Source organism: Geotrypetes seraphini, chromosome 9 (assembly GCF_902459505.1).
Source record: "Geotrypetes seraphini chromosome 9, aGeoSer1.1, whole genome shotgun sequence".
In the NCBI taxonomy this organism is placed as follows: domain Eukaryota; kingdom Metazoa; phylum Chordata; class Amphibia; order Gymnophiona; family Dermophiidae; genus Geotrypetes; species Geotrypetes seraphini.
In genome coordinates this window covers 179,167,539-179,184,690 of record NC_047092.1, presented here as the reverse complement: position 1 = coordinate 179,184,690, position 17,152 = coordinate 179,167,539, and the positions used below count along the sequence as shown (strand labels likewise).

The 17,152-nt window shown below is 42.1% G+C and overlaps 1 protein-coding gene across 12 annotated transcripts in view; it reads left to right on the top strand.

Annotated features, from left to right (window-relative positions):
* The window catches only part of DLG1 (discs large MAGUK scaffold protein 1), a 329,809-nt gene that overhangs the window by 65,520 nt on the left and 247,137 nt on the right, over positions 1-17,152 (top strand). For 11 of the 12 annotated variants that reach the window (XM_033958212.1, XM_033958209.1, XM_033958208.1 and 8 more), the window contains exon 4: positions 7,634-7,798. The exons of the other annotated variant lie outside the window; for it this stretch is intronic. Coding sequence is in view for 10 of the 11 variants with exons in the window: in XM_033958209.1 (XP_033814100.1) it covers positions 7,634-7,798 (165 nt within the window). In the remaining variant the exon portion in view is untranslated. The remainder of the gene's footprint in view (positions 1-7,633; positions 7,799-17,152) is intronic. 12 annotated transcript variants of the gene reach the window in all.

Below are 17,152 nucleotides of genomic sequence, written 5' to 3'. Positions count from 1 at the left end.
CCATCTTTCTATGTTTCTTTCTATGTTTCTATTCTAGCACCCGTTAATGTAATGGGTTTAAAGACTAGGGGGGTGTTTCAGGCATCTTTGAGACTATTGTTGCCACAGGATGGGGGACATGATGCTGCTGTGATTAGCAGGGCCTCTTGAGTACATGGAACAAATTCAGCTTGGGTATTCTAGCACTGTCAGTATAGGCAGCTGCAAGTTAGCAGTCTAGAACTGTATAGCAAGACATCAGAGACACCTTCCTTCTAATATAAAAACTTAGCCTAGCCTTCTTCAGGTTTTAGTAACAGATCTAGTCCATCATTGAAAGGAGCTTGACACCTTTGTATTAAAGAAAAGATTTTTTGCTTTAATAACGTCTTCACAGCACAATTTAGCCATATTAGAAGGTACTGTTTTTTTCTTAGCCCTTTTAATTTGTGGAATATGTTTTATATGAGCATTTTTGATGGTATACTAAACAGTTTCCACTTTTCATGCAGATTTTTAACACTTGTGACTGCTTCTTATATTTTCTTTCTAAATAGTTTTAACTTTTTCTGTCTTTTTTTTTAAAAATATATGGTTACCTCAAACTTGATAGCATTATAATCAGTATTTCTAAGGGGCTCCACCATCTACAGTCTTCCGAAAGCTAGATCTAAAATAATTGGTCTTTCAAGTTTTTAAGGCTGGTTTGTCCTTGGAGCTGTTATTTAGGGCATTTATGTATGGCATCTAGAAATGTAACCATCCTGACCTACAGTGGTAAAATTTGCAGCCAATGTTACGCTCTTGAAAGCAGGTTTATGTGGGCAAAACTACTAGACTTTATAATAATAAACTCTGATAGAAGTACTTTGTATTAAGTGCCATTGACTCGTATTCAAGTCTTAGCGACTAAAGGTTGAGGTCTGAGGGAGGGATGAAGTCGATAATAGATAAAGAAGAGAGAGTCCACTATGTAAGATCGAAAGCCTCTATATTCTCAATAGCTGCTATGAAACTAGTGCATACACTTCCTGGGAGCTTGAGACTTTGCACGGATCGAATGACTTTCAAGAGATTGCTGAAAACTATAATATATAGTGTAATATATAGTGGGAGGAAAATTACAAGGATAAAGTTACATTGCTATGATTTTCTATGCATTGTTTCAATAAGTTTACAAGAAACGTAAAGAAGTACTGCTGCTGTTAAACCTGATTTGTAATTGTGTTATGTATGTTCTTATGTAAACTGCTTAATTTTTAGGCGGTCTATAAATGTTTAAAATAAATAAAGTGTTCCTCCCTTCACCATTGCCTCATCCACACCTATTCCCTGTCCCCACGGGAACTCATTTTCCCGTGCCATCCCCTTGAGTTCTTTTCCTGTCCCTGCCCCATTCTCGCAAGCTCCGTCCTCATCTGCAGAAGTCTCAAACACTTTAAAATCATAAGTGTTCGAGGCTTATGCAGTTAAGGTAGAGTTTTTGCATTTGGCCTGCAAAAACCCAAAAGAATGGTACAGTTTAGGGGGTGAAGAACTTATGTGCACAACAGAAGAGCGGGACTTGGGTATGATTGTATGTGATGATCTTAAGGTGGCCAAACAGGTTGAAAGCTAGAAGGATGCTAGGTTGCATAGGGAGAGATATGGCCAGTAGGAAAAAGGAGGTATTGATGCCCTGTATAAGACGTTCGTGAGACCTCATTTAGACTATTGTGTACAATTCTGGAGGCTGCACCTTCAGAAAGATAGAAAAAGGATAGTCGGTCCAGAGGAAGGCTACGTGGTCTTCATCATAAGGCATATGGGGACAGACTTGAAGATCACAATCTGTATACTTTGGAGGAAAGGCGGAAGAGGGAAGATATGATAGAGACATTTAAATACCTAAGTGATGTAAATGTGCACAAGTCGAGTCTTTTATTTGAAAGGAAACTCTGCAATGAGAGGGCATAGGATGAAGTTAAGAGGTTATAGGCTCCGGAGTAATCTAAGGAATACTTTTTTACAGAAAGGGTGGTAGATGCATGGAACAGTCTCCTGGAAGAGGTGGTGGAGACAGAGACTGTATGTGAATTCAAGAGGGCCTGGGATATGCACGTGGGATCCCTTGGAGAGAGAAAGAGATAATGGTTACTGTGGATGGGCAGACTAGATATGGAGTAGTGAATTGAGCGTTGAGTGGGTTGTCAAATAATTTTCTCGAGTAGAAGAATTAGGCGTGCTATAAGTTTTTTTTTGTTGTTGTTTTTTTTTTCGTTTAAATTTTGCCTATTTAACATGTTTTCCAATTGAATGATGTCTGCATTTATATATTTATTCCCAGCTATTGTGTAAGAAATAAGGTGCCTCGCCCCAGAGGACAGCCTTTGCTGCCTCCCAGGCATTATTGTAGCTGTGCCTTCGTAATATTTCTTGACACCATGCTTATAAAAACACTTCACAATACCTTTGGGTATCCCAAGCTGGGTCTAAGAACATCCCCCGGCGGGACTTGCTTGTTTTGTGTGTGAAAGTGTTTAAATTCAATTCAATTCACTGTTAGCCCAACAATATTTTTTACACTGTAGTAGTGTCGCTTAACAAATACATATGAATGCACTTATCTGAAATGTTGCCAGCAGTATCACCAAATCATTAAAAAAAATGCTGATGCTTCTGATTATGATTTGGTGATACTGCTGGCACCATTTCAGATAAGTGCATTTACAGTATATGTATTTGTTAAAGACACTACTAGGGCATAAAAATTTGGTTGGGAAAATAGTTAACTGAATTTAATTTATACATTTTCTCATACACTAAACAAGTGAGTCCTAGGGTGTTTTAGACCCAGTTTGGGACACCCATAGGCATTGTGGAGCGTTATTATAAGTTTGGTGTCAAGAAATGGTATGGAGGCACAGCTACAGTAATGCCTGGCACACTCTTTAAGGTGTGATTAAGTATTTGCTACATTGTTTATTGCAGAAAGTTCTTACATTTCATACGAAGTCTGAATTTCTTGCTGTTCAGAATATTTTTTTTATATACATTAAGGCCTGGATTCTGAAAACAGTGTCTAGATCAAGCCTACTGGTACTTAACTTAATTGCTTTAATTAACTTTAATCATCACGGTAATTGACCGTGCCATTTGAAACCAATTAAAAACTTGTCAAAAATAAAGTAGGTGCTGGAATCGTGCTTACAGCATGGCAACTAGCGGTGCCTAAGATAAAAGTAGGTGTGGTTAAGGGTGAAGACCGTAGGTGCTGCTTTGTGCCGGAAGTGTAGGCCTTTAAAACCCTGGTCTACATTTCGGCACCTAGGTGCCGGTAGCTGCAATTTTATTAACGGTGCCTATGTGTGATTAACACAAGGCTGGCGCCATATTTGTAGGTAGTAGTCAATCTAGGTGCTATTTACAGAGTATTTCTTGTACAATTCCTCTGGAGTCTACACAGTAGGGTTGTTGATCTCTTCCAGCCTTAAACTGTAGGGAACTTAAAACCAATTTCTAGCCCTTCCTCCTGGGATCATCTCCTGTTACTCACCCCTGGAATCTCAGTTTCGTTTACTACAGCCTTGCTGTATGGGCTCATCTTTTCTGCTCGTGTTTTATTTCCTAAATTCTAGTATATTAATTTAATATTTGGCATGCTGCGGATTCACCCTGCGGGGATATCCTTCTGCGGGAGATCAAAAACTTTTCTATCTAATATTGTCTGTTTCGGGGGGGGGGGGGGGTTCCCTGCTGCTGCTGCTGCTGCTGCTGCAGTAAACCCCCCCCCGGACAGCCCACACATCAGATTGGGGTTCCGGGATTGGGAACTGACTCACCACGGGTTCGTCCTTTAAGGGGTAGAGGGCAGGCTGCACGGTTCTCTTGAGGCGCGGCTGGGATCGGGACTAGACCGCATACCTTCCCTGAGTAATCCGGAAGTCTTGGAAGTCACTGACGGGTGACAGGGCAGGTGAGACAGAAGAAGTAAAGTCCAGTTTTTCCAGCTTCCTGAGGTAATAGATCTCCATGTTTGCTTGTTTCAGCTTGCCTGCCATTCTTTCCATTGCAGTACAGATTAGGGTGAGTTGCTGTATGCATGCCTGTTTTGGCAATTTGGAGGGGTCTTAAAGGGTTTTTGGGTGGTTTCCCTGCATGCCCTAACCCCCACCTCTAAAAATGTAAAATTGCTGTTTTCCTGGGTTCCCTGTGTTTATCCCGGGCCATTTTAGGGCAAAATCGGCACACGCGGTGGCCACCTTGGATTTTCATTAAAACTTTCAAAAGTATATTTTTTGTACTTAGAGCTTCGTTTTTGCTCCAATCTTCTCAGATGGCCTCCTCAGGACAAGATGGCATGGATTCATGTCTTATTTGCAGCAGATGGCTGTCGGTTTCGTAGCCAGTTTCCACGCATGTGACCTATGAGGGGACTTACTGCTACCAGTGCTGCGAAGTTCGCCTGTGGTGACCCTAAAAAGGATGTGGACGGCGCTGAGGCATTAAGCCAGCACAGTTCTGGGGAAATGCTTCATAACCCTTCTGAGTGCTAGAAATTAGACGCGCACTGAGCGGCCCTGGCTACCGGATAATTTTTTTCTCCTGAAATTTAATATGATGTGTCAGGCAATCCTGGTTTAAAAAGGCCATTCCTATTTTTTCACCTCAGAATCCTGCGCAGCAGATGGAATCTTCCCAACCTCTGGATTCCAGGTGGGTGGTGTCCACCATCGCTTCTGCTTCAGTTTCTGCTTCCGCAGCCACACTGAGCAGATTACCTTTTAAAGGGTTACTTTTCTTGGCCAGGGTTTGGTTGACCTCAGTGTACAGGACCATACACCAAACCTCGCCCAGTCCAGGGTTTGGGATGGCCGAATTTTCGTCCCTACCGGTGCACTCAGGGCAGTGTTTACTTTATCCAAATTTATACTGTTTTTAGTTTGTTCACTATTCATATTTGATGTTTATGCAATGTTTGACCTTAGGACTCTAATTATTTTGAAATTGTTGTTCATGAGCAGACTTGATATGTAGCGAGGAGGCCCCACCCCCCCTCTCTCTTTTCTTTTGTTCCCTGTTTTTGCTATAGATCTACCTGGCTTGTGTACTAACTGAGATTCCAGAGGTGAGTAACAGGAGATGACCACAGGAGGAGGGGCTAGAACTTGGTTTTAAGTTTCCTACAGTTTAAGGCTGGAAGAGATTAACAACTCTACTGTGTAGACTCCAGAGGATATTTACAAGAAAGATTAGCAGAGGTAAGAAACCTAATCTTTCGTTGCTGGTAATTTGAACAAATGGTGGACAACTTTAGAACACCAGTGTCCTCCTACAGTAAAAGGAAAATGTGATGATGTATAATGCCAAACTTTATTGAAATAACAGAAGCTTACACAATTGTATTCCATTTGATCATGTCATTTCACATCTTGGGTTTTAAAGATTATAATTCAAAAATCCAGAGCTGTTCATGCAATATTAAACATGACTGTTGGTTCCCTTGAAAATCAACAATCCATTCAATAATAAACCACTGAAACTGATTAAAAGTTTTGTGGCATTGGTGGTAAATCTAGGAGAGCTGTAAACAACTATTTAAATTAGGATTTGTATAGCAAAGCTAGTTTTATCTAAATTCAGCCTTTTGAGGGCAGACTAGGGCCCAGATTCTCAAAACTTACGCCATCGCTAAACTGTTTTCCAGTTGTTTAGCCCAGTGGTTCCCAACCCTGTCCTGGAGGACCACCAGGCCAATCAGGTTTTCAGGATAGTCCTAATGAATATGCATGGAGCAGATTTGCATTCCTATCACCTTCATTATATATAAATCTCTCTCATGCATATTCATTAGGCTAGCCTGAAAACCCGATTGGCTTAGTGGTCCTCCAGGACAGGGTTGAGAACCACTGGTTTGGCCTGTATGCAGTTTAGCGATGGATTATCAAAAGGGATTATCTCCGGCTTTAGCAAGGATTCTAGCAATCTCTGACACTGATATGCAAATAGGCTCTTCAACATTGAAATGAGCCCTACGGTGGATTCTTAAAAAATGCAGAGCCATTTTTAAAAAGCAGCATTGGCTTTTGATGACTGAAAAAAGCAATTGATCCAGGAGTGCCAGTCAGTGTTACAGACTGCTAGAACCCCCTGTGTTGTGATGCAGCGGGAGAGATGCCCATTCTCTCCGCTGCATCACAACACCCCTTCCCGGTAGCAGTGGTGGCAAACCACTCTCCTCCTGGAATGGCAGCGACCTCCCCCTCCTGCAGCGGGAGAGATGCTCACACTCTCCCGCTGCACTAAAATCTCTGCCGCGACTGACCCGACCCCCCCAACCCACCCTGCAGTGTGAGAGATGCCCACACACTCCGGCTGCACGAAAATTACTGCCACGACTGACCCGACCCTCCCCTCCCCTGTAGCGGTAGAGATGCCCAAACTCTCCTGCTGCATGAAAATACCTGACATGACAGACTTGACCCCCCCCCTTCCCCTCTGTAGCGGGAGAGATGCCCATACACTCCCGCTGCATGAAAATATCCTACCTGACCCCCGCAGCATGAGATGCCCAGTCTTCCCTGCTGGCAAGTAACCCCCCTGCAGCTGTTGCAGCCGTCTCTGCTGACCCCCACCCCCCACTGCTGTCTCCATCACCCCCTTCCCCTTACCTGATCTGGAAGGATGCTGACTCGCTCCTCCCAGCTTCCTGCATCATCTAAAATGGGTCTTCCCTCCCCGGTACTTCTTGGGATGCGCTGGGGAGAGACCTGAGGATCTGATTGGCCCGGATACCTAAAGCCCCTTCTATGGGGCATCTGGGCCAATCAGAGCCTTAGGCCTCTTCCCGATGCATCCCAAGATGCACTGGGGAGGGGATGGCCCATTTTAGACGACGCAGGAAGCTGGGAGGAGTGGACCCACATCCCTCTGGCTCATCAACTTTCAGATAAGGGAAGGGGGGGTGGCGGAGATGGCAGCAGGGGGTGGGTAACTTGCCAACAGGGGAGAGTTGGCATCTCTCCTGCTGCGAGGGGGGGGTTACTTGCCAGTGGGGAGAGTGGATATCTCTCCCACTGCGGGGGTCAGGTTGGGGATTTTCGTGCAGAGGGAGAGTGTAGGCATCTCTCCCACTGATGGTGGAGGGGAGGGGGGTTGGGTTAGTCACAGTGTGGATTTATGCAGTGGGAGAGTGGGCATCTCTCCCGCTGCTGAGGGGGCATTTCTTGTTTAACAGTGGGCTGCTGTGCTTTGGGGGTATTTTTTTTCTCTTGACGCGTTTTTTTCTGCACATGTGCACATTGCTGTCACCAGCAATGGGCACATGCAAATTTAGTGAATCGTCACTGCTGTCCGCCAACCTTATTTGCATGCGGGATTTTTTGAAAATGTCTTGCTTTTTTAGATTCTCTATCAAAAGGGCTACGTTAGACCGTTGCTTTTTAATGCAGGTTTTTGAAAATCCTGCCCTAGGTTTTCAGGATATTCTTAATGAATAATGCATGATAGAGAGCTGCTTACAATGGAGGACTGAACTTGAACTAGCCTGATTTGTGCTATACCTGTGGTAAGTTGTTTGCTAGCTGCTGGCATGCAAATGGCAGAAGATTTGAGTTGGACTTGAGTAGAAAGGCCCTGTGTATTTTTGCACAAAATGTTTTCTTTCTTTCCATAGAAATATCGATATCAGGATGATGACGCAGCTTCACAAGACAATAGCTCTCCCCATATAATTGGTGAAGTGAGAAGTCCAGAGCTAGTCCATGTATCAGAGAAAAACTTATCACAGATAGAAAATGTGCATGGGTTTGTTTCCCATTCTCATATTTCCCCAGTAAAGGTAAGCGATATTTAGTAAATACTTTATCAATATTAATTTTTAATGTATATTATTTGACTTCAGTGGTAATTTTTTTTACTTACTGTATTTCTTTCACCTAAATCTCACAATTAGCATTATGAACATTTTTTCCTACTGTGAAACAATGATATATTTTGCCTTTGCTGTGTTCTCAGCCTCTTCAGGTATCATGGGTAATATAGCCTTCTGGTGGACTTGTAACTTTTCAAATTCTGCAGGCTTAGCCCTAGAGAAAGAGTACTTGTGTTAAGTAAGTAAACACTTCTTTTAGTAAACCTGCATAATATTGAATAATTTATTTTCAGGTTATCTTCAGCAGCTTCTCTTAGATCAGTTCATTTTAGCAAGAGACATTTCACGAATTAATGGATTAAATTACAGGATATATGCATTGCCTTATCAAATCTTTTTACTTATATGATAAATCTTAGGAGATGAGAGGCATTTAACAAACCTAGAAATAGATTTTAACTTTGCAGAGGGAAATTGCCACTAGCACTTTGATGTAATATAAATCCACTTGGTCTGTTGCATTCCTGTTTATCCTCTTTATACATCTGTGTTTAGTTTTTCACTAGCACGTCACATTTTTGTAATGAGGCTCATTATATATGATTATAAACGTTAATTGGGTGATATATCATGCATTTATAGGATAAACATATAAGGAGGGTTAATGACAGTTGTCTTTGTTTTTTTTATGCTACAGACATTATTTACGGTGATTAATATCAGTCTTTATCATGCCAAGACATTGTACTAATCATCCAGATAGTTTCTGTTACGTCTGTGGTTCATTCACGACGAAAGCACAACGTCGCCCAATAATGGCTATCCATTGGGTGACCAGGTTAAGTCTTGGGCTCCACATATCATCTGTACCAGTTGTTCCAATGGACTTTGTGTGTGGCTCAATCAACGAAAGGCAGCGATGTCATTTGCAATCCCAATGATATGGAGGGAACCGCAAGACCATATTAAAGATTGCTACTTTTGCCTTGTGAACACAAGTGGATTCTCAGCTAAAACTAAGCACAAAATTATATATCCTACTCTGGATTCTGCTATTAGGCCTGTTTCTCATGATGATTTTTTTAGACAGTTTTCCATTACAAAAAGTAACGACAACTAAAATATTGGGAATATTGTTAGATTATGAGCTATCCTATCATGATCAAATTAGTTCTGTAGTTAGGAATTGTTTTTATAAACTTCACCTCATTAGATCGCTAGCCAAATTTTTAGAACCTAAAGCTCTAAACATTTTAATTCACTCTCTGATTATTTCCAGGCTAGACTATTGCAATACATTATATCATGGCATAACACAGAAAGAAATAAGAAGATTACAAATCATACAAAATACTGCAATAAAGATTATTACTCATTCCAAAAAATACGACCATGTTACACCTCTTCTGCGAAATGCACATTGGCTACCGATTTCATATAGAATAACATACAAAATTGCGTTACTTATATTTAAAATTCAGAAAACTAATACCCCAATATTTTTATATCGGTACTTAATACCCTATTCCCCTGCCAGATCTCTACGATCAGCAGAACAAAATTTAATAACCATTCCAACGCTAAAAATAATAGGCACTAGAAGAAATACAACTTTTTCTATTTTTGGACCTCAGCTCTGGAACAAACTTCCTATCTTTCTACGCGCTGAAATCTCTCTAGAAAAATTTAAAAAGAACTTAAAAAGTTACCTTTATAGAGATGCATTTGATTCTTAAATTAGATAATCTTTTCTTTTTTCCCTTTTCTTCCCCTATCCATACCTTTCCTGATGTTGTTCTTCCCTAAAAATGTTTTTTTTTTTGTTGTTTTTTGTTTTTTTTAAACAAATGTAATTTTATCCTAGTAATCCTTATGTATTTTTTATTGTCTGTGGATTTGTCTTTGTCTATTGTTTAAGTAATTTATTTCCCCAAATTTTAATTTTTGTAATACGCATTGAAAATATTTGATATTGCGTGTAAATCAAAATCTTAATAAACTTGAAACTTGATGATTCACTGCCTGTCCCTGTACCTCCACAAGGCGGAGTTGCTTCTGTGGAACATGATGAGGAATGTGATGATGATGCAGCAGCTAGTCACAATCCAGAATTATCTGATTCAGAACCAGAGACCTTTACATAAGCTGAGCTCGATGATCTTATTCATGATCTAAATCTTTCAAAAGAAAAAGCAAAACTTGTTGCTTCAGGGCTTAAACAAAAGCACTTGCTTGCAAAAGATGCTAATATAACTCATTATAGAAAAAGGAATCATAACTTAACAACATTCTTCACTGTAAATGGCTCATTGTGCTTTTGTCATGACATCAATGGGCTCTTCAACAGTTTGTTACAAGTGCATTGTCCAGATGAATGGCGTCTCTTCATTGATTCTTCCCAGAGAAGCTTGAAGGCAGTGTTACTGCACAACGGAAATTCCAAACCAAGTATACCAATTGCTCATTCTGCTCATCTAAAGGAGTCTTATGAGAATATGAAGAATTTACTAGAAGCAATCAGTTATAAAACACACCAGTGGAACATCTAGAGAATGACACGGGGAAAAAAATCTGTCCCCGTCACCGCCCTGTCCCCGGCCCACCGTCCCCTTCACCGCCCCGTCACCGCCATTCCCTTCACTGTCGCTGCCATCCCCTTCACCACCCCGTCACCATCCCCGCAGCCTTAGTACTGCAATCCCCATATAAGCCTTAGTACTGCAATATTTAGCTTATTCCTTTCTTATAAATCAAAGTTCTGGCTGCTGAACTAGAGAAAGAGATGTTCAGCTGGTAGGGCTTTGTTTATAAATTTTTATCAACACAACTAATATACTACTTTATCCTAAAGCAAAAAATAAATAAATATAATTTTTTTTCTACCTTTGTTGTCTGGTTTCTGCTTTCCACATCTTCTCATTCAATTCCTTCCATCCACTGTGTGTCTTCTCTCTGCGTCTTCCATTTGCTGTTACCGTGCCTCTCCCTTCACCCCCCCCCCCCCCATTGGTCTAGCACTCATCTTCTTCCCTCCGCTCCCCCATAGATTGTCATCTGTCTTCTTCCCTTCCAGCATCTTTCCTCCACTCTGTCTTCCACATTTCCCTTCAGGGTCTGTTCTATTCCTTTCTACCACCACCCTTCCCTCCCTCCCTCATCATCTGTTCCTTTCTACTACCCTTCAGCTCCTCTCACATGGCTTATCTATCTACCTCCCTACTTAGTCCACTTATAGCTGATCTTGTATTCCCTTGTGATTAGCTCAACTGGAGCAAAGAAAGAACCCCCCGGGAACCCTGGGCACGCAAGCAAGCAGAAAGTGTGGTGATGCGGCCCACCTTACCCGAGTTTCCAGGGAGCAGGGAAGGATGCAACAATTCCTCCCATACCACAATTCTGAGGAGATTTTGATTTTTCCGTGAGGCAGTGCTGATCCCACCACTGAGCATATGGCCTCACATTTTGGCCCCATTTCCTTGCTCTTACTGATGAAAAGATCCTCTAAAGGTTTTTTTTTCTCCTGGTTGGTTAACCTTTTGAGGATATTGTCAGTGTGGTTAACCATTTTCACTATTCTTAAATTTTGACCCCATTTCCTTGCTCTTACTGATGAAACCTAATGAGACCCTGCATCCCTTCACATCTTCCATGGACTGCCCCGTCTTCAGCTTCTTCTCCTCTCCATCCTCCCACCCCCAGCACCCTTCACGCGGTCCAGCAGCTTCCTCCTGCTGGCCAGCGTGGATTTCCCTCCCTCCCTTTCCCTTACCTTCTCTTCTCTTGTTGAAACTGGCGATTTTTATAAGGCTATGTGCTGTATTACAACCGGAGCTTTGAAGTTGTGTCGGGTTGCCTGCTAGAAAAGTCTCCTCCGATGCAACCGGAAACAGGAAGTTGCGTCGGAGGAGACTTTCCCAGAAGGCAACGCGACGCAACTTCAAGGCTCCGGCTGTAATACTGCACATAGCCTTATAGAAATCGCCAGTATCAGCAACAAGAGAAGGTAAGGGAAAAGGAGGGAGGGAGATGCATGGCCGCCGGCCGGCAGGAGAGAGGGGGCTGCTGGATCAAACGCTCTTCACCGTGCGTTCACACTCGTTCACCGCCCCGTGCTAACCATTCACCGCTCCACTGCTGCTGCTGTATAGGGAAAAGAAGAGGGAGGGAAAGGGGAAGAGAAATGCTTCTGCTGCACAGGAAAGGGGGAAGAGAAATGCTGCTTCTGTTGCTGCTGCACCCAATTGGGGAAAGAGAGGGAAGGAAGGAGAAGGAAGACTAGGGAGAGGAGAGGAACAAGAGAAGCCAAGTTCATGGGAAGGAAAGGAGATATCAGACCATGGAGGGGGAGGGAGAGATGCCAAGGCATGGAGGAAGGGAAGGAGACAGATGCCAGACCAGGGGAAAGGAAGGAGGGAGGGAGAGAAAGGAAGGAAAGAGATCCAAGACCATGGAAATAGGATGGAAGAAGAGAGAGATAGGAAGGGAAGGTAAGACATGGAAACGTAGATTTTGAAAAGAAAGCAGAAAAATTGAATATTAAGTTAATGCCAAAGATGGATGCAAGGCAGAAAGTGAAGATGGAGAGAAAAACAGTCAAAGGACAAGAAGGCCCTGGAAACATAGTTGAAAGCACAGAAAAATAAAGTCACCAGACAACAAAGGTAGGGAAAATGATTTTATTTTCAATATAGTGATTGAAATGTGTCAGTTTTGAGAGAAAAAAGATATTAAACTTTAAATGTGAGGGCTGCAGAAAAAATAGAGTACTTGGAGGGCCGCAGAAAAAATTGTTAATGTCTTATTAAAGAAATGACAATTTTGCATAAAGTAAAACTCTTTATCTTCTATATATATAAAATCAGAGGTATGTATGTGTGTATGTATGTATGTGCCGCGATCACGCAAAAACAGCTTGACCGATTTGAACGAAACTTGGTATGCTGATCCCTCACTACCTGGGATGATATGTTCTGGGGGTCTCGCGGCCCACCTGCACACGTGGGCGGAGCTACAAACAGAAAATCAGATTTCACCCATTCATGTCAATGGAAAAAATGTAAAAAGCTGCCAACGCAAAAACGGCTTGCCCGATTTGAACGAAACTTGGTATGCAGATCCCTCACTACCTGGGGTGATATGTTCTGGGGGACTCGCGGCCCACCTGCACACGTGGGCGGAGCTACAAACTGAAATTCAGATTTCACCCATTCATGTCAATGACAAAAATGTACAAAGCTGCCATTCTCACTGTAATTCCAACTATAAAACACTTTCTATGACACTATAACCACTAGGGACATCGTTTCTATTCTACCACGGACACCATACATATAGAGTTTGTATGTTCTAACTGTGTTTGTAACTGTTTCCTTCATGCACCCCAGTTCATAATGTTATTACATTACATGAGTACTCACATATCCTGAACTAGGAACACAGGTTCCATTCTGAACTGGGAACAAACTGCATGGAGTTTCTTTTCAACCTGAGTTTCCACATATTGAGTTGTTTAAATCAATACTGAAACTTTTGGATGCCACTTATTCCAACAGATCTTCCTTTTCAGTTTAAGAGATTGCAAATTCCAGTGAGACTTGCATTCTCTATCACAATCAACAAATCACAGGGACAGACTATTACATACTGTGGAGTGGATTTAAGATCCCTCTGTTTTTACCATGGACAACTCTATGTTGCTTGATCAAGGGTGGGTTCACCCAAGAATTTATATGTTCTTGCTCCTGGAGGTGAAACTAAAATTGTTGTTTATAATCAAGTTTTGTGTTAGTTGTATTGTATTCATTTTGTCAAATATTTCACATTATAATTTGAATATTGTACTTTTTATAAAGCTGTAAAAAAATAATTTCATTCACCACTATAAAGTATCTTTATTTCAATCCATTTACTGTGTTATTGCTATAATTAAATACCCGTGCAACGCCAGGGCATCAGCTAGTAGTTTATATATCTTTCCTTTTAACTGTTAAAGGAAAGTTTTATAAACTATAAAGAGTTTTACCTCATGCAAAATTGTCATTTCTTTAATAAGGCATTAACTATTTTTTCTGCGGCCCTCCAAGTACCTACAAATCCAAAATGTGGCCCCACAAAGGGTTTGAGTTTGAGACCACTGGTTTAACACTATCTAAAGTTGCATATTTGAATTGTCTGGTCATAGTCCTATCCTTTTATCACCTTGGTGATTTGAGGAGAAGAGAGAAAAAGCAACACATAATATGGGGGCATTTGTGACTCTTGGGAAATTTGAGCTGTACTGTATTTATAATCCAGTAATGCTCTTTTGAGAAGTGCAGGAGTACTGGTTCCATGCAGCACAAAATGGCTGAGGGCCATGAGTGTTAGGATGGGTAAAGATCACCTTAAAATGAGTTAGAGCAATAGATGATTGCAGGAATGAGCAATAGAGTTTGGAGTAGTGGGAGCGAGAGTTTGGGCTAGGAAAAGGAAGAATAAGGCTGTCTTAAATATGTTTAATATGTTTTGGACTTCCCTGGTTTACTGTTAATAAAATATTGGGAAAAATGATATTGTTTCAAGTATACGGTGAGCGAGGCGCAAAATGTGCATATCCCCAGATTCAGAAAGGGTGCAAAAAGAGTCGAACAAAAGACCCGGCGTGGATAACTAAAGTAGTGAAGGAAGTGATAGGCTCGGACCGCTGCTATTTAATATATTTATAAATGATCTAGAAACAGGGACGAAGTGCGAGATAATAAAATTCGCGGACGACACCAAACTATTTAGTAGAGCTCGGACTAAAGAGTACTGCGAAGTATTACAAAGGGACTTGAACAAACTGGGGGAATGGGCAACGAGATGGCAGATGAAGTTCAACGTTGAGAAAGTACTACATGTGGGAAGCAGAAACCTGAGGTACAGCTATACGACGGGAGGGATGTTATTGAATGAGAGTACCCAAGAAAGGGACTTGGGGGTAATGGTGGACATGACAATGAAGCCGACGTCACAGTGCGCAGTGGCCGCTAAGAGAGCGAATAGAATGCTAGGTATAATCAAGAAGGGTATTGCAACCAGAACGAAATAAGTTATCCTGCCGTTGTATCGGGCGATGGTGCATCCGCATCTGAAGTACTGCGTCCAATATCCGTACCTTAAGAAGGATATGGCGATACTCGAGAGGGTTCAGAGGAGAGCGACACGTTTGATAAAAGGTATGGAAAACCTTTCATACGCTGAGAGATTGGAGAAACTGGGTCTCTTTTCCCTGGAGAAGAGGAGACTTAGAGGGGATATGATAGAGACTTAAAAGATCATGAAGGGCATAGAGAGAGTAGAGAGGGACAGATTCTTCAAACTTTCGGAAAATAATAGAACAAGAGGGCATTCAGAAAAGTTGAAAGGGGACAGATTCAAAACGAATGCTAGGAAGTTTTTCTTCACTCAACGTGTGGTGGACACTTGGAATGCGCTTCCAGAGGGCATAATAGGGCAGAGTACGGTACTGGGGTTCAAGAAAGGATTGGACAATTTCCTTTTGGAAAAGGGGATAGAGGGGTATAGATAGAGGATTACTGCACAGGTCCTGAACCTGTTGGGCCGCTGCATGAGCAGACTGCTGGGCACGATGGACCTCAGGTCTGACCCAGCGGAGGCATTGCTTATGTTCTTATGTTATATTCTTAATACCCCCTAGTTTTTTCTTGTGTTTGAGAAATAAAACAGAAGTCCATGTTTTAATTTAACAGGAATTTATAGTTGCAACACTATTAATGGGACTGAAGTAACAAAATACAGTATTAGATAATTGAAATGTGGAGTGGTATGTTGGTAATATTGATCTTTGAAACTCAAACAAGTTTAGATCCTACTACACTACTTAATACACTTCAAATTCATGCCAACATCACTCTAATCTGCCTTCTCGCTGACTAAACAAGAATAATATACCCATTTAACCACTTTTTAGCTCCAACCCTCACTGTCTCTTTATCACACTAAACTACTTACTCAAAGCACCCTCACCTCTTATCCTTCCTTCAATTTATTCTGAAACTATGGCAGAGTTCTTCTACAAGAAGATTCACCGTGAGTTCTCAACCAGGCTGCTTCCCCCTCCCCTCCCTGCACCTGTCCTTTCTGCTAACCTCCCCTCAACACATGTCATCCTCTTCTCCAAAATCACCGAGGAGGAAATCGCACGTCTTCTCTCATCCTCCAAACCCACTACCTGCTCCTCTGATCCGATTCCCATTCACCTACTCTGCGCAATCTCACCTACTGTCATCCCTCTTATCTGTCACATCCTCAACCTATTGCTCTCCAAGGCAACCATCCCTGATGCCTTTAAACATGCAGTTGTCACATCCCTCCTCAAAAAACCCTCACTGGACCCCATGTGCCCCTCCAATTACTTCCCCATCTCCCTCCTCCCCTTCTTATCCAAGTTACTTGAAAGTGCTGTCAACTGCCGTTGCCTGGACTTCCCCTGATCCCAAGCTATTCTTGTTCCGCTTCGGTCAGGCTTTCGCATGCTGCTTTCAATGGAAACTGCCCTTACTAAAGTGTCCAGTGGACCTGTTCCTAGCCAGATCTAAAGGCCTCTACTCTATCCTCATCCTTCTTGATCTATCTGCTGCCTTTGATACTATTGATCACTGCCTACTCCTTGATACGCTGTCCTCGTTGGGATTCTAGGTTTCTGCTCTCTCTTGGTTTTTTTTCATCTCTCTCCCATCACACCTTCAGTGTATGCAATGGTGGCCTCTCCTCCACAGCCATCCAGCTATCATTTGGTGTATCTGAAGGCTCTGTCCTGGAAACACTTTTTTTTTTTTTTTTCAATCTACACCTGCTCACTTGGAGCGCTGATCTCCTCCCACAGCTTCCAGTATCACCTCTATGCCGACGATTCCCAGATCTACCTCTCTGTACCAGATATCTCTGCTGAAACCCAGACCCAAGTCTCAGTCTGTCTATCCGACATTGCTGCCTGGATGTCCCACCGCCATCTAAAACTGAATATGGCTAAAACAGAGCTGCTCAACTTCACACCTAAACCCATCTCCCCACATCTCCTTTTCTCTGTCTCTGTAGACAACATTCTCATCCTCCCTGTTTTGTCTGCTTGCAATCTCGGGAAAATCTTTGACGCCTCTCTTTCTCCACCCAGATTCAACATATTGCTAAAACCTGCCGCTTCTTCCTTTATAATATTACCAAAATCTGACCCTTCCTATCCAAGCACACTACCAAAACCCTTATCCACACCCTTATCACCTCACGCTTAAATTACTAAACTCACTACTCTCAGGTCTTCTGCTCAGCCATCTTTCTCCC